At 35.7% G+C, this 17439-nt stretch overlaps 1 protein-coding gene across 3 annotated transcripts in view; it reads right to left on the bottom strand.

Moving 5' to 3' along the window:
* Positions 1–610: 610 nt before the first annotated feature.
* The window catches only part of SLC38A9 (solute carrier family 38 member 9), a 98613-nt gene continuing 81784 nt past the window's right edge, over positions 611–17439 (bottom strand). For 2 of the 3 annotated variants that reach the window (XM_082651750.1, XM_082651751.1), the window contains exons 12-15: positions 9722–9835; positions 7985–8133; positions 3948–4037; positions 611–2743 (exon numbers count right to left, since the gene is read on the bottom strand). In XM_082651750.1, the coding sequence (XP_082507876.1) occupies positions 2578–2743; positions 3948–4037; positions 7985–8133; positions 9722–9835 (519 nt within the window). In that variant the 3' untranslated portion in view covers positions 611–2577. The remainder of the gene's footprint in view (positions 2744–3947; positions 4038–7984; positions 8134–9721; positions 9836–17439) is intronic. The other variant, XM_082651752.1, reaches the window with a different exon arrangement.

The following is a 17439-nucleotide window of genomic DNA, read 5'->3' on the forward strand; positions in this document are numbered from 1 at the left end:
AAATTCAAAGAAACTATAAGATTAACCACTTCGGAGCAAAAAGTGAAAGAAATTTAATCAGAAAATTCAAAGAGATGACAGCAAAGAAAGTCTAAAATTAATTGTAATATGATCAGAATGAGATCTCATCTCATCATTCTAATTTGTGAGCCAGGACACACGTACACAAAGAGTTTTCCGACCAAGCTAATTAATAGGCCAAAGGAGCTGGTTTTGTGAAGAAAAACCTAAGGAGGCAAAGTCATTCAGTATAAGTCTAACATAGGATTTTGGAAATTCTAAATCAGCAAGTCTCTTAAAGAAAACAAAAAGCAAATATCGGGCTTCCCTGGTGGTGCAGTGGTTGGGAGTCCACCTGCCAATGCAGGGGACACGGGTTCGTGCCCCGGTCCGGGAGGATCCCACATGCCGCGGAGTGGCTAGGCCCGTGAGCCATGGCCGCTGAGCCTGCGCTCCGCAATGGGAGAGGCCACAACAGTGAGAGGCCCGCATAACGCAAAAAAAAAGAGCAAATATCACGTTGCTTTTCAGTTTAATCAATAATGCATTCATTTTCATATTCACTTTGATTATTAAATGCACAAAAATATATCAAATCACTTTTCTGTGTGTTAAAACATTCAAGTATATCATTGAAAAAAGGCAATGCAACTTTGTCTCTGAAGTTTTTAAAGACAAGGGAGGCAACTAGAGATAAACAAGGATTAAGCCTGGAAGATCTCTCAAGGTCTGGCTTTTGATTCCTATGTCTCTAACTGAACAAAACCCTCAAGTCATAAAAGCACAGAGATACATTTTCTCCACGCCTTATATTCCTGTTCTAAGAGAGGTTAGCACCGGGATCCAGACACATAACGCAGCATTTTCTAATTACCTAATTTCTACCAGCAGTTTCTGCTAACAACAACAACAAACAACTTCAGAGAGACTGTCTCCCTCAATAAACGTAACTAAGTTCAAGTGCATATTAAGGTTTGTAGAGATGAAATGACATAACTTGAAGATTGATTTTAAAATGTTTCAGTGGAAAAGAAAAAAAGGGGGATAGGTGAGCAATGTGGCAAAGTCTTATAATTACTAAATGTAGGGGATGGGTATGGGGGGATTTATCATATTATTTTTTTCTACTTTTGTGTATGCTTGAGAATTTTCATAATGAGACTTTTTAAAAAAGAGCTTTAGGCAATATAGTTCATCAGTATGGGTATGGGTCTATGGACTAGATAGAAAGCTCTGCTAAAAAGAAGAATGGCTGGTCTTGAATCTGGGGCTCTTTACCAGGTTTAAAAAACCATTTCACCTGTCTTTCTCAAAGGAAGGAAAATCACACAAATCTACACATTATCTTGGGATGTGTATTCACACAATACACTGTTTAATGTTACCATAAAATTAGAGAAATCTAACTTTTCCAGCTGAACATGGAGGCTATATTACATGAAAGACATGGATTTAGATTTTGGTTTAGCTTTTAGTTTGAAAGAAAAAGAAGAGAGTGTTAATCAAAGAATTCAGATTCCCTAATCCTTTTCTCAGATCCAAGTAGTTTTTCTTTTGGGGATTTAACCGCTACCCTGACAGTTACAGAAGTTAAGTTGAGGGGGTCTCCTTCTGGAGGTCATACTTTGAACAGAAGTCATCCTTTCCTGTGTTAAAGAAATCACTTTCACCCTCAGCAGAGAATACACTTTTAAGGAGGCCTCACTCTTTCTGGCCCCTCTCTATTCCCTTAACGCCTCATATATCCCTCTCTTCCATGCTTCCTATATTCTTCCCCACTGGTCCTGTCATCACATCCTATGCAATCCTCAGAGGTCCAAAAAGCCAAAGAGCCCCCTGGGTCTATGAGGACAATACTTGTTCCTATGCAAAATGTGGCTTGGGGAACTGGAACTGGATTAGAAACAAAAGAGGAGTCAGATAGCAACAAATTCTCTCCTAGTTCCTTTATTTTACATAAGTTTCATGACCATGGGGCCTGTTCTGACATTGCTTTTTTTTTTTTTCCTTCTTTCTTTTTTAAAACAGAGATTAAGGGCTCACGTAAGAATTCACTCTACTAACACTGATGTCATGGACACTTCTTTTTTAGAATGAGGTATTTGGTTTACTGTCTAAAACAGTAAAGGTTTGGGCAAACTGCAGAAATGATATAGCAAGTAATAAAATAAAAGTGAATAACTGAAACATAAAACAGAAATGGGATCTGGCAACATAGTTGCTCTGACACTCTGAGAATCATTATTGTAGCCAGAATAAACACACCCACCCTACATCTCTAAAAGCAAAACCCAGCATGATTTTTCCTAGGGGCATACATTTCTACTCAGAAAAGACAGTGAGAATGAAGAGATGAGTGAATACGAAAATGGTAAAGAGATTAAGACCACTCTTACTGCCCTTTTCCCCATTCTAACACGAATTACTTATTAATGGACCACTATTTCCCTTGGTTTCAAATTACCTTAGGAAAACATTAATAATTACAGCAACAACAGCATTTACAAGTGAGTTTATGTGGAACTGTTGTCAGAGTTCAAAACACCATGAAAGATCTGGAGAAGACAGTTGACTATTTCACATAAAAAACTGAACAATTAGGTTAGCCAGGCCCAAAATAATGATGAAAATGTGAGAGATTAACTTAGGCCATGTTAGACGCTCTTCTTGGTAGAGGGAAATTATATAGATGAGAGATGGATATATGAATACAAAGGCCAGGCCACATGCTGCTCCTGAATATCTGCAAAATAAAAGCTTTTGGGTTAATATTCATCCTGTGTTTTTCTGATTTACAATTATGGTAAATATAGTACAATTTAAATCCTCCTCAGTCTGATATTACAATAAAATTGTTTTTGATTCATTTGTTGACATAAAGCATTTGAGTTTAAAACTTATTTTACTTGCTAAGTTAATATAAAATATTATTTCCTGTTCATCTTTATAGCATCTGCTTGACAAAGAGTTTTTTATTCATCTCTCAAATTTCCCTAGTTCCTCTGTATCTCAGTGATTATGGCTACTTCCTCAGAAACATCTGGAGATAGGCTTCATACCTTTGATCTTTTATAAACTAATTATAAATTCTGAGTTGTTGAAGGACTGCTAGCATCTGCTTAAGACTGAGAGTGCCTCCTTGGCATTCAGCATAATTATCAAAGATAGTAACAAAAATACCTAAACACATGACAGAGGAACCTATACTTTCTTCTCTCCTTCCCTATGCTTAGTTTTCTTGAAAACAGGTTAATGGGAACTTGTAAATCCATTATATTCAATAAGCATCAGGCTAAAAGTCTCCCCTTTTGTTTCTTGCTACTTTCTTAGGTAAGGGTCTTCCAAAAAGTGACTCAGTCCTGCTTTCTACAGGTCAAGGAAATCAGATCATTCGAAATTTCAGTTTTCCGTGAGAATCTGAGGTCACAAATATATTCCCAATCTACTCAACCTATCACAATGTATTTGGAGAAAGGATATTAAGGAAAGAGCCATCTGGGATCTAAACTCTTACTTTATGACTACAATCGACACTGAAATATGTTCTTGAGTAGAAATGGATTAAGAAAGTTAGGACATAGCCTTGACATATTAGGGACATTTGAGGTACCCCAAGAAGTTATATATTATATATTAAAAACAACTTTATTTTGGATAAAGAAAAAGGAATACAGTAGAAAATTATGAGAAAAACAAAAAAGAGAAGGGGAAAGGTACATAAGGCTAAGGGATAATGGGGCTTCTAGAGTCAGAAATAAGCAGAAATGGAAGATAATGAGCACCTTAACTGATACCAGGGAACTACATTTGAATGTTACCAGTTTTAAATACTCACAGGAATTTTATACAATTATATCAAAACAACAACTACAACAACAACAACAACAGGAAAAGCATAAAAATAAAGACCAATATATGAAGGGGCAAAGTTCCCTTACAGGCAGTACCTTATGATTCCTCCTATGTTTGGGTAGAAACAGGCCATGAGCACGCCAGCTCCCACAATAACTAGATTAAGAATCAACACGTGGAAAATGCTAAAAGTTGAGAAGAGAGTTTGGAGGAAGAAAAAATATAAAAACAGGAAAATTATAACAATTAATATGAGAATAAAATTCATTATTATCATCCTTAAAATGAGAATGTCTTAAACTTGACAATAAAATCACAGCATAAATAGAAGGCAACAATAGTACTCAATACTGGTGATGGGACAGTGATACCTGGCCCTTTTGTGCCATTATATAAATAGGTTAAATTTTGTAGGAGCAAACTGGTAGTGTGTATCAAGGTTCACATTCTTTGACACATAATTCCATTTGGGTGGAAAATCATAAGAAAATAATTGAAAAAGCTATTAACATAAAGATATTTGTGAAAAGACAGAAGCATCCTAGATATATGGCAGGGTAACAATTTACTTGATGGAATATACTAAAAACATTAAAAATAAGTAATCACTGTTACCTAGATGGTAAAAATCCATCTAGGCAACTTGAGGAAAAGTTAGTTAGATTTTTACTACACAAGAAAATCTGAAAACACTTGAAAAAATATCAGAAGGAAATACACTGAAAAGGCTGTAGTGACTGTGTTATAATTTGGGATTTGGGGTAATCTTTGTTTCTATATTTAACAAATTTTGTATGTTTTACAATATTTCTTTGTAAAGTGTTTACTTTTATAATTAGAAAAATAAATTTTATTAAGGGGTAAGACAAAATGGGCAGGTTTTTATTTTTCAGATTTAGTCATTTAAAGCTATTCAGTATTTACCATGAATAGAATATCTGCTAAATAACTTGAACTAGATGTTAACAATTCAAGGTTTGGGAATCAATTCTGGACACAAATAAACATAATGTAGATGGAATATGATGCTCAAGAAATAACTCCATTTCCCCCAAAAATGATCCTTAAAAGCCAAATTTACACATCAAAGCAACATTTTGAGCCCAAGTTATCAGAGGTTAATTAATCCTAGGTAAAAATTACAGAAAGAATTAAAAATAAGGAAAAGTATTTACACAAATAAGTGGTTAGTCATCCATCTTGATGAATTACAAAGATATTCAGGCTTCCAGATCTTACTATTTATCCAGAAACTCCAACCTTAAAATTGCTTCAGAGCTTTGAGAGAGACATTGGTTGGGCCTTTGTTATTTCTATATTGTAAAAGGAATCAACTTTGTGTATTTTCCAAAGTAGTGGTTCTCAAAGTGTAACCACGAACCCCAGGGAAGTTCCCAATTCCCTTTCAGGAAGCCCTGAGGTAAAAATTATTTTCCAATCAGACAAAACATTACTCGCTTTGCAAAAGCATTGGTGGGTAAACTGCTGCCCCCTTAGCATGGATAGAGGCAGCTTCACTTGTCTGTATTCTATACTGTATTCTTTACCGCCAAACACTCTCAAAAAAAAAAAAAAAAAGTTTTATTAAAAATTGTCCTTGATAAAGGAGTAAAAATTATGTTTTATTAAATCTCATACTTTGAACATACATCTTTTTAATATTCTGTATGATCAAATAGCAAGTATATAATGAAGCACATCTGCTGCATACTGAAGTAAAAAGGCTGTCTTGAGGAAAAGTACTTGTGCAACTGAGCTGGGGGACAACCCTGCCGTTTTATCCAAAGACTGCTATTTTTACTTGAAAGGCAGATAAACTATGGTTCTTCAGACTTGGGTATTTGACAGACATTTTCTTGAAAATGAATGATATGATCTTATCATTTCAAGGAAAGCAACTGGTAGTTTGTGTTGCCAATGATAACATTTGAGCTTTCGAGCAAAAACTAGAATTTTGGAGAGCTTGTATTTGCCACCATGAGAGCTCGACAGTTTTCCAATAAATATCTAAAGACTTTTGATATTAATGAATGTGGGTTTTGAAGTGTGCATAATGAAGTGTGTCAACATTTGGAAGGTCTACAGAACTCACTGAACCAATATTTTCCAAAGGATTAACCCTGATGTTATAAAATCATGCATGGGTAAAAGATCCAAAGTGTAAGATAGACCAATGGATTTTAATGTAACTGAGTTTCAGATTCAACTAACTTTTAAAAAACTACCACTTGTCAAGGTTTGGCATAGTATCAAAGAAGAATATCCATAATGATCTGAAAAGGCTATTAAAAGTACTCCTTGTTCCAACTGGGAGGGTGTATTTTCTTCATATATTTAAACAAAAATTACACATTACAACAGAATGAATGCAGAAGAAGCTAGGAGAATCCAATGATCTACTAGCAAATCAGACATTAAATCAGTTTTTTTTTTTTTTTTTTTTTTGCGGTACGTGGGCCTCTCACTGTTGTGGCCTCTCCCGTTGTGGAGCACAGGCTCCGGATGCGCAGGCTCAGCGGCCATGGCTCACGGGCCCAGCCGCTCCACGGCATGTGGGATCTTCCCAGACCGGAGCACGAACCTGTGTCCCCTGCATTGGCAGGCGGACTCTCAACCACTGCGCCACCAGGGAAGCCCCCATTAAATCAGTTTTAATGTCATTAATCAGTTTTGAAAGGTAAAAGGAAAGTTTTTTTTGGAAATCGTTATTTTTCAAAAATGTTATTTATGTTAACAAGTAATGGTTTTATTATTGCTTTTTAAGTAAATTAATAAACATTTAAAAAATTCTGTTCTAATTTTTCATATGTTAAATATTGATGGATATAACCCACATAAGCTAAAGTTCCTGGGAGTCCTCAAATAAACCTTAAAAGTGTAAAGGGGTCCTGAAATCAAAAAGTATGCTCCAAAGTATGCAGTCTGTAGAGTACTTGTAACTGTAGGATAAATGATAATGTCTTCTTGGTGGCAGGGGAAGAAATGTAATGTGAACACAAAAGGGAATTCCAGACTTTTTACAAGAAGAAAAAACATTCTAACAGCCAACATTATGCAAAATAATGGCAGAAAACAGGAATAAGGCGTTTACCTAGAATTTTTTTCATCTATTACTTCTCCGTATTTATTTTATTTTGGTGAATGTAAATAGAGCAGGGTGTATAAACACAATAGGAATAATATTTACTGAAATCCAATAGGAGAACTGTAGCTGCTGCTATTGTCAATGCTAGAAGCCTGGTAACTCTCGATTTCTGCTTTTAAAAGCTTTTTTGTTTTTAAACCTACACATTTATAACTAATTATTTATTAAATGAGGGGAAAGACTGCATTAGTTCACTTCAAATAAACTGGTTAAGACCACTTGTTTAGCTGGTTACCGTAAATGTAATTTTTTTCAAATTTTATCCAAAAGTTTTCTTCATTTAAGATCATTTATTCCCAATAAAATAGGTCAGGACTAGGTACTTTTTACTAGAATGAATCTATAATAAAACTTAATTAAGAGTAGGAGTTAACCAGGGGTCCACAAGGAAGTTTCAGGGAAACCTGAAGCAGTATATGGAAACTTCTCTTGGATGAGGGTGACTAGCTTTGAACAGATTTTCAAAAGGACTCACAACTCCTCCATTACCAATAAGAGATTAAAAATTACGGCAATAGTTACAGAAGCAAATAAGAATTTAAACTTGTTATGTATCTCACCTTCAATCCTAAACAATGATCATTTATGTAAAAATGCATGAATGTTAAATATACAGGTAAATATCAATAACCAATAATTAAAAGAGTTGCTTCTTATTAGCCATACAGGCCCTACATACTATTAACTTCTTGGCAAAGAGTAGATTAATAGTGACTAAATCATAAGATAAATATAACTGGTATCAGAGCTAACATAAATTCACTGGAAGGAATTAACTTTAAATCATTCTGGACAAGGGAGAGGCTTCTATTTTTAAAGCTCTTCTGGGACAAGAACACCAATGATCTATCCTTGGTGTTAGGCAAGTTTTTCATTGTTCATTAGGCAAATTTTTATAGCAAAAGGATCAGTCACATTTTAAACGGACCTGTTTGCACAGTCATTTGTTGCTTGGCACATCTTGCTGGTCAAGAGAAGAGCCCTTACCTAGGATAAACGTCACCGAAGATATGGCCCAACAGCTGGACACGAGCCAAGTAGCCTAGGAGTGGATATACAGTCATCATCTGGAACAGCAGGAATATCCTTGCAATGAAGGACAGGATGTCACTGCTAGGGAAGTTGTCTAAAAAATTCTAATCCAAGAAAGATAATAATGTTACAAATCAAATTCAGTATATACAAATTTATAAAATGGAATTTTTTCGCTTCGTTTGAACATGGGTGCCACTCAAATTGTGGTTTGTGGATGGGCGTCCATCCACAAACTGTTTGTTAACTATGATTCTTCAATGAGCTAAGTACAGAAATTGAAAGTTAAGTGTTTGGAAACTTAAAGACATTTGACATTAGAATAAAAATGTGGCATTTTATGAAAGTATCAGTCTGCAAATGATTTGATATTGAAACAACAACAACAAAGAAGACCTTGTCCACCACTGACAGTCTGAGAAGTACTGCTCTATAAGGTTCAAGCATAAATTTGTTTGAATAAATTTAAATAGCTAATTCAATGCTACTTCATCCTTAATAGTTCTCTTGCTTTTCCTCCTCTGAAACACTGTTACACTTTCAAAGTAAGATTATAGAATAAGGTGAGAGTGTATCTATCACCTACTATCATTATTATGTACAGTCTATCAATAAATAGAAAAGAATTTATTTCTCCTTCCTTTCATGATTCTTTTCTCCATTTTCGTTAGGCATCTAAGAAAAAAAAAGCTAATCACTCAGATTTTTTTTTCCTTGCAAATACAAATACCACAGATATTCTTATTCCCAAGGGAGTGGGCTTTATATGGGATTGTTCACATCAGGGGAATTTTCAGCAAACATTTGGCTGCCAAAGAACTTCTGGAATCAAGGAAATCAAGAGAACATTTCAAGCTATCATAACAGCAATAACTCAAACCTATTTATCTTATAAAGATGAGAACATTATTACCACTATTATGCTGAAAAAACCTTTATAATTCATCTGTAATAAATCATATTATATATTCCACTACACTATTAGAGGAATTTCTTCTGCCTAGAAAGAAAATCACCTGTGCATGCTATTTCTTGTGAGAAATTCTTCAGTTACATAAAACTAGAGATTATACTATTCCCAGGTTTATGACAGGCCAAAGCAAAGAAAATATTATTTATGGCAACCTTTTAGTAAAAGAATGTTTCTTTTATTCTTTCTGTCTCTCCCTCTGTCTTTTTAACAGTCAAATAGTCTTTCTTTGCTTTGATACTTGACACATAGTACCAAAATGGGTGTCAGACCTATTATTACGGACTGATGAACTAAGACACCAGTTTATTCAAGACATTTCCAGATCTGGACTTTGGAAAATAAGGGAATTGAATATAGTCTCTGTGGAGGGTTTATAAATTCAAGACTATTACTAGTACAGTTCTCCACACACCCAAAAATACTATGCATATAATAGGAATCATTTATTTGAGTACCATAAGGTGCCAGCATGCAGTAGGACTTCTCAGAGAGTCCATCTAAAAATCTATGGAGTATCTATTATAATATTTAATGGAAGAGGAAACCGAAGCTTATAAGGGAGGGGTAAGGTGCTTAAATTCCCACATGCACGGTAAATAGTAGAGATTGTATTCAAACTCAGGCCTGTCTGGTATTATATTTTGCTACTGTATCACACTGCTTGCTCTGCAGATATGAAGGTGTAAACAATCACACAGAGAGGGTACACAGTGCCTTACCTGCTCTATACAATCTTTGGATAATGGTGGTGAAGGAAATGAAGCAAAAACCAGGACTCCAATATAGAAATAAGTTAATGTCACCAGTATATAAGCAATGGACAAGTCCCTCACCTGTAAAGAAAGAAAAAAATTTCCACAATGTTGAATAAATTTTTAGTAAGTAAGTGTGCCTGAATAGGCTAAATAATAAGACTGACAAATAAATATAAGATTTATCTTTTTGCTCTGTGTGCCTGTGTATACTTCCTGGGTATCCAGTTTGCTCAGAGAAAGTAGTTAAAACAAGATCCACATACTTTACAATTAGTCTGACAACTTTTTAAAAGCTATTCTGGAGTATGTAGACTAAGCTACCTGTTGGCAGACTTAGAAAGTTAACATAAATGGTGATTTAACATGACTGAAATTCTGACTTAATTTCAAAATGTAGTTCATTTACCAAAATATAAAATATTTAACTAAAATAATAAAGCTAAGGGACAACAAGAAATCAAGAATAGGTTACTTTCTGTATGATTTATGGAATTAAAAATTTTTTTTTCTTCTAGTGAATTAACTTGTTAATTCATCAAAGCATGCCTAGACCAAAAGAGACTGGTATATATTAAAATATATTTAATAAAGGAAAGCTAACGCAGACAATAAGCAGGTATTAAAGACAAGCTTAATAAACCTAAACAGTAAACAAAAGGAAATCAAAAGGCAGCTGTTCAAACAGCTGCACAATCTTATGATTGGAACCAGTAGACAAATGGAGAACATTAAATAAATTGGATTGCTTTCTTCCACTGCTGTTCCCACCCTCCCAACCATCCCCATGCAAAGTAAAAAGCTCCAAGATATTTAATGAAGCCAGCTGTCAGATCCAAACAGAACAGATCCCACAGCTTATAAATCTGGTCTCCATCACCACTAAAGTTATGGCCAAATAATTCAGCACAACTAAATTATGGCTATAAGCCTATTCAGTTTTCATTTTAAACACACATTACTTTGAAAGCTAAGAAAACAGGTAAGAAAAAAAATTATATATAATTTTGCTTTAGTTTGATTCCACAGTAAGAAAACTGGACATTTGGTATTAGAGAACATTTCTGATTTTTGGGAAAACGTTCCTCCTTAAATGGGCTAAAGCAATAGTACAGAGTTATAAACTTAAATGTTGATAAATTCACTTAAAAAGCAAGTAACAAAATATGAGAAATCCAAAGTTAGGTCTAAGTTGACAATCAGCTTGAAAACAAAACAGGGATTTCAAACCCTAAATTAGACAGTGGATAGGCTATGGAACTACAGGAACCTGGATTATGGAGATTGCTTCCAGCCTTTTCAGAGTTTCTAATTGTGAAGGAGAGGCTGACCAAACCTCCAGGGAAGTTCCAAAGTCTTTCCTCTAGTTCTTGAAGCTCTAGGGCCCATCTCAGGCTAGACTTCAGTCACCCCTTGGGTTGCCTGATGGTCTTGTGTAGTATTAACAGAAATGAACCAGGCAACTCTTATTTTCATATCAAAGGGTAGTAGTCTCCCATTATGACACTTGAAAGTCATTCTACCCTCAACCTACTCAATGTCACTCAAGAACAAAGAAGTTTTGCAGAACGCAAAACCTTGGAAGGCCAAGAAGGCTGCGTCAGAGAGAGCTATATATAAAAAAGGACAGCTACCATTTCATGGAGTCTTTAGCCAGTATACCACATGATCAACACATTATTTTGGGCAGGTTTCCTGCAAAGATGTGTATCTTAGCAAACTTTGGGGAAAATCTGATAAAGATAAAAAGGCAAAGATGCAAGGCCTTCCTGATAAGATAGTTTCCCCCTTCTGCTTCCCTGTTCTTATAGTACTGTACACATATCTGAAATGTAGCATCTACTACCCTATATTGTAACTGTCATGAATTTTTATTATAAAAGAATCTATATATATGATATGAGGATATCAACTGGAAAGAAAATGTCCTTTGACACCCAAAAAGTAGTCAAGGTTAATAGTTCTTCTATCATGTTGGTATTTTAATTTTTCCGTATCTAAGTTGGTCCACACTACTAGACTATGAGACCCCTGAGGACAAGGACTGTGTCTTCTTCATCTTTGTATCCCCAATCCCCAGGGCAATACCTGGCACATAGTAGGAACTCAGTAAATGTAGGTAAAAATAATCATGCTGTCTACAATTATTAAGTGCTTCTAGGTACTAGGCTCTGTGCAAAGCACAGTACATATATTATCTCACTTAATGTAGGTACAATCCTTTTCTTCATTTTATAGATAAGTAAACTAGTGCAGCTAGGTTATTTTCTCTGTTTTTTTTTTTTGGTGGCGTTGGGTCTTCATTGCTGCACGCGGGCTTTCTCTAGTTGAGGTGAGCAGGGGCTACTCTTCACTGCGGTGCGTGGGCTTCTCACTGCGGTGGCTTCTCTTGTTGTGGAGCATGGGCACCAGTAGTTGTGGCGCACACGTGGGATCCTCCTGGACCAGGGCTCGAACCCGTGTCCCCTGCATTGGCAGGCGGATTCTTAACCAGTGCGCCACCAAGGAAGTCCCTACAACATTTTTCATGGTTACACAGTGAACAGTTGGTGAAGTCAATATTCAAACCAAAGACTTTCTGGCTCCAAATTGCATGCCCTTAGCTACTACAATGGAGAGCTAACCAGTTTCTAATACATTTGTGTCACAGTTAATAAACAATACTAAAGAAAACGGTGAAAGAGAGGTAACAAGTTTTGAGTAACAAACGATACAATAAAGCACACATATAGATGCAAGAGAAATAACTATAATCAGAAAAGTTCTATTTCACAGTAGCATAAATGTACATTCAGTAGAACTAGGTCAAGAGTTACATATCTGGGGACTTCCCTGGTGGCGCAGTGGTTAAGAATCCGCCTGCCAATGCAGGGGACATGGGTTCGAGCCCTGGTCTGGGAAGGTCCCACATGCCACAGAGCAACTAAGCCCGTGCGCCACAACTATTGAGCCTGCGCTCCAGAGCCGGTGCTCCGCAACGAGAGAAGCCACCACAATGAGAAGCCTGTGCACTGCAACGAAGAGTATCTCCTGCTCACCACAACTAGAGAAAGCCCACGCATAGCAACGAAGACCAACGCAGCCAAAAATAAACAAATAAATAAATTTATATATTAAAAAAGAGGTACATATCCGTTTTCATCTGAAAATACTTTAATGAACAGAAATGATATTTTAATATAAAAAGCAGCTGAGGTTTAGCACAATCCTGGGAAACATGCCACCTATGAAGAGCATGCACACATGTGGGCTTTGCTATTCTCTGGCTTGAACACAAGCCATCACTATTCTAGGCCTGGAGATACGGCCTCTTAAAAGCCTGTTTAATGGAAAATGGTAGAAAAAAACCATCTTTTAGAAAATGAGGCTCAAAGTAAAAAAATATTCAAAAAACAGGCACAAGTGACCATATGAACTGGTAATGTGTCAAGAATCCTACACATTAATAAGGTAACTTATTCTGCCTCGCAAATAAGCAGTGGCTAGCAGGGCTGGCACTAGAGAACTAATGACAGGAAGAATGACAACTGGGACACAAGTGGGTCTGGGAGCACATTCTGTTTCTCAAATACGTTTTATAATCTATCTGTTCCACGTACTGTTCATAGTGAAAATACTATCCAGTGGAGCATTTACTAAGAAAATGACAGACCTACCGCAAACATTTACATAAAAACTTCTGCTGATGTATATAGTTGAGTAAACGACACAGATTCATAAGAAGCAAGAAGTGAATAATAAATTAAGATATAAGGCATCTCAAATAGTTTTTAAAGAAGTAAGCAGGGCATAAAACTAAACAAAGATAGGCAAAACAAAACAAAAAAGCACAATATAGGTTCTGATTCAAACATGATGAGGAAATTCAAACAAGATGAGGAAATACCATATCCAGGATGGTTATAAAGAATACATATTCTGATGATAAGAAATGAGTTGGATGATCTTCAACTCTACAGCTTTTTTTTTTGGTAAGGTATACCTTACTAAAAATAGAAATTATATCTCATTTAGTTATACATATAAAAAATTACGTTTGGTGAAAGAAAACCCATGAAATTAAGTCAAATTTGGAAAACCTGGAAGATCTGAGCACTACACCTGTGTAGGAGCCTCACTGTTCTCCTTCACAAATGTCTTTAGATCCATGTCCAACTACAGCTTATATAGAAGAGAATGAGGCCTTTTTATTCTTATATCTTTTCTATTTTCAAGCTTTTTTTTTTTTTTTTACTGATCTGTGAGTGACTAACTCAACATCAACATTAAGAATTCAAAAAAAAAAAAAAAAAAAAAAAAAGAATTCAGAGTTCCTGACAAGCTTCATATTTTCTGACTTAAATCTCAAGAAAATATTGTATCATGATATTAACAAAACATCTGTGAGTCAAATTACTTACTGACACCTGATTAAAAGTACAATCATTAAATAAATCAAATGACAAAGTTTTTCTCAGAATATAGTACCATTTAGTTTAGCTTAATTTATGCAATATATAAGTATAGTCAAAAGGAGAGTGCTCTATATTTACAAGTATTTAAACTGCTTAGAATTTTGCTGGCACACAGTGCTTCATAAATATTAGCTTTATCATTAGTAATTATTAATATTTTAAGAAGTTAACATGAAGCATAACTGATTTTTTGAACGCTGGGCCGCATTTCACATACTAGTTTCAATCAATTAAGACAGTAAGAAGACATCACCCATTTCAACTTTTATTTTTAAGCCTTTAAAAAAATATCTTCCACAAGGGACAAAAGTTGAGTTACACTTCATTAGCGGAACCTCACATACTAGTTCTACAAAATGCTAGTCCCCAAACTCAGTAGAAACAAGAACTCATTTTATGGTATTTACATATGGAATATGGATTTCAAGGCCCATTTGAGTGTTTTTGTATGAAAGGCAGGCAGGACTCTTCCTATGTCTTTCGGGGACTATGAACAGGAACATTCATCTCTCTACCCAGTCCGGAGCTTCTCACACTGAGGAATGCACACCTTCAGGTAAACTGGTGTAAATTTCCAGCAAAGCTCTTCCTCTTAAGAATTTTCAGGAGCAAAAAAGCTAAGTACAGACAGTCCTCTCTTTTCATGGTAGTATGAGACTGTGAAAGCGCCTGGACACCTTTCTGAGGAAGATACCTTCGCAGCTGCAGCACAGTTGGGGTCGGTCTGCTCCTGCCTCACCACTGTTTGCTCTCACCCAGGAACAGGTCAGTCAGGAAGTTGTGCTGCAGCAAAGGCTTGCAGATACTGGGAAGACCCCTTTAACACCTCACCAAGGGAGAATCACTCCATCCAGCCACAGCATAACATCTCTGGAGAAGGGGTGTGCTGACTCGATCAGAGGCACAAAGGAAAAATATCTAAAAACGAAAGGACCAGTTCAGAGGCCAACTAAGACTCTGGGAGTCACTACAAGAAAAACTCTTTGAGATGAAGGTTCTAAGACTCTAAGATTTTTCAAAGTTGGTTCCAGATGAAGATCTGTAAGTGATTCATTGACTTGTACAGTCTTTCAGAGACTGTTAAGCAGATTACTTCCACCAGTATTGAGCAGTTGAAGTCACCAGTGCAGCTGCTTATATCAACTATTTTAATAGATTAATGGTTGTTAAAAAAAATGACCATGCAGTGCGATCATAATAATCAATGGGAAAAATTATGATTGTTCCGTGATGCTTCCTCTTTCTCACGGTATAATTGTAAGAGCAAACTTCCATTCTATGCTTTGGTGAACTGTCATATTCCTTTCTTCTAAGTTTTCATCAGCTTCCAACATTTCATTTTTTGTGCTTTCAATGTTGTGAAGTATCGCTAAGAATTCTTTCAATGTGAAGTTTTTTGATAGTGTCATTTCCTCTGCAACATCTTCAGCCTTTTCATCACAACCACTTTCTTCATTCATGTTGATAAGTTCACCTTGCCTAAGTTCCTCTGGCTGCATACCTAGAGTCTCTCGAACGGCAGCAATGTCAACATTTCCACAGTCAAATATGTTTGATTCAAATTTCATTTCCACCATTATGACTTTTTGTTTCATTTTTGCACTTTTGTGTTTGTTTGCCAATTTCCTTTTGATTCGCCATTTTTGTAAAATATAATGTGGGTTTACCACCTGGTGACAAGGAGGCAACTGAACTATCTGCTTTGTCATCTGGATGTAACGTGAATAATAGATGGGCAGTGACCAACCTCTGACAGATTTTGAAAGAAGTGGTGTGACTGGTAACTAATCATGTTGTGCATCTGTAATTTATGGAGTGAATTACGAACTGAAGGGCTAGTAGTTACTACTTTATGCAAGTACTCATAATTCAAATCCTGTGGCAACCTAAATTTGAACCATGTGGTTAGGGGGTACTGACATAATTTAACTAAGCCATAGTAACTGAAATTCATGCATATGGGAGTTGTGCAAACTGAAATCTGCCTGTAATTTAACTCATTATTTTCAGACTGTTTTCTAGTAAGACAAACTAATTATGAGCACAATAAAAATATGCATGAGTGTTTAAGATAGAACATGAGAGTTCACTGAAATTGTGTTCTTCACCCCCAGATACCCAGCGTATACAAGGTGTTGTTCTCTGTCATTAAGGGGACTTTGGTGGTAAAGTTTGAGAAACACAGCCTTATGGATAGAATGACCCAATATACATGAGAATCCAACTTCACAAAATGTGTTTCTGTGGTACTTGGTCTAAGCTGGCATAGTTGATAAGGATAGATAGGTGACTTGGCTGACACCAAGGTATACACTGTTAATGACATACACTATTTCCTGTAAAGATAAAATAGATTTTTCCCACATATCTCTAAACTTGCTAAACGTGTGGTAGGCAGCTTAGTTCAAGTCAGGAAATTTGTGAAGGAGAGGAATTTAAGAGTAAAGGCCATAAAGTTTATCCTCAATTTTCCCTCTACACCCCAAAGTTCCAAATGATTATTTAGGATAAGTAACATTTTCTTCCTATTCCCTCAAAAGGTTTAAAACTGTTTATGATAAAAATACAGTAAGACTAAACATTTCCAAAATAAAAACTCTATCTAAAGTGTGAGGGATACACGGAAAGATAAAAACTCTAAAAATACATTTGCCTAAGAAAAGTTATAGAAACAGATAAAAGAACTTAATACTTTAAGTTTTCCAAAAGTCAAAGCAAAAATTGAAACAAGAATAGTTATATGACACTTACTGTCAAACAATGAGTTTATTAAGAGAAACTTTTTCCTAGCCTTGAACACAGGAAATTTTCTCTCCACAGTCTTTGTATAAAGGATGTTGAGCAATTTAACAAAGACTATCGCAATTACAGTTCTTAATAAACAGTGAAGCAACATTCTGCATGTGGCTTTCTTGTATTACCCTGAACCTTTGGTAAAAAGCCAGTTTTAACATTAAAATCTAGTGCAGTGATGAGAGAAGAGAGAAAGAAATAACTGATGTGGTTCAGTTATATATTTTTCTGAGACTCTAACATTAATATCATAGGAAGAAATCTTGGAGAAGACTTAATATGTTCTCATTGCAAAACAAATTTAAAGGCACTAGAAAAAATCTGCGGGATACTCTCCTGTTAACAGAAAGATCCACAGTTTGTAAACGTCAGGAAAGCAAGGGTAAGAGAGGTAGAAAAGCTAAAAACTTCTAGCCCCTACTATACACCAGGTCATGT

The sequence above is a fragment of the Grampus griseus genome (genome assembly GCF_964374135.1).
Source record: "Grampus griseus genome assembly, chromosome: 3".
Classification (NCBI taxonomy): Eukaryota; Metazoa; Chordata; class Mammalia; order Artiodactyla; family Delphinidae; genus Grampus; species Grampus griseus.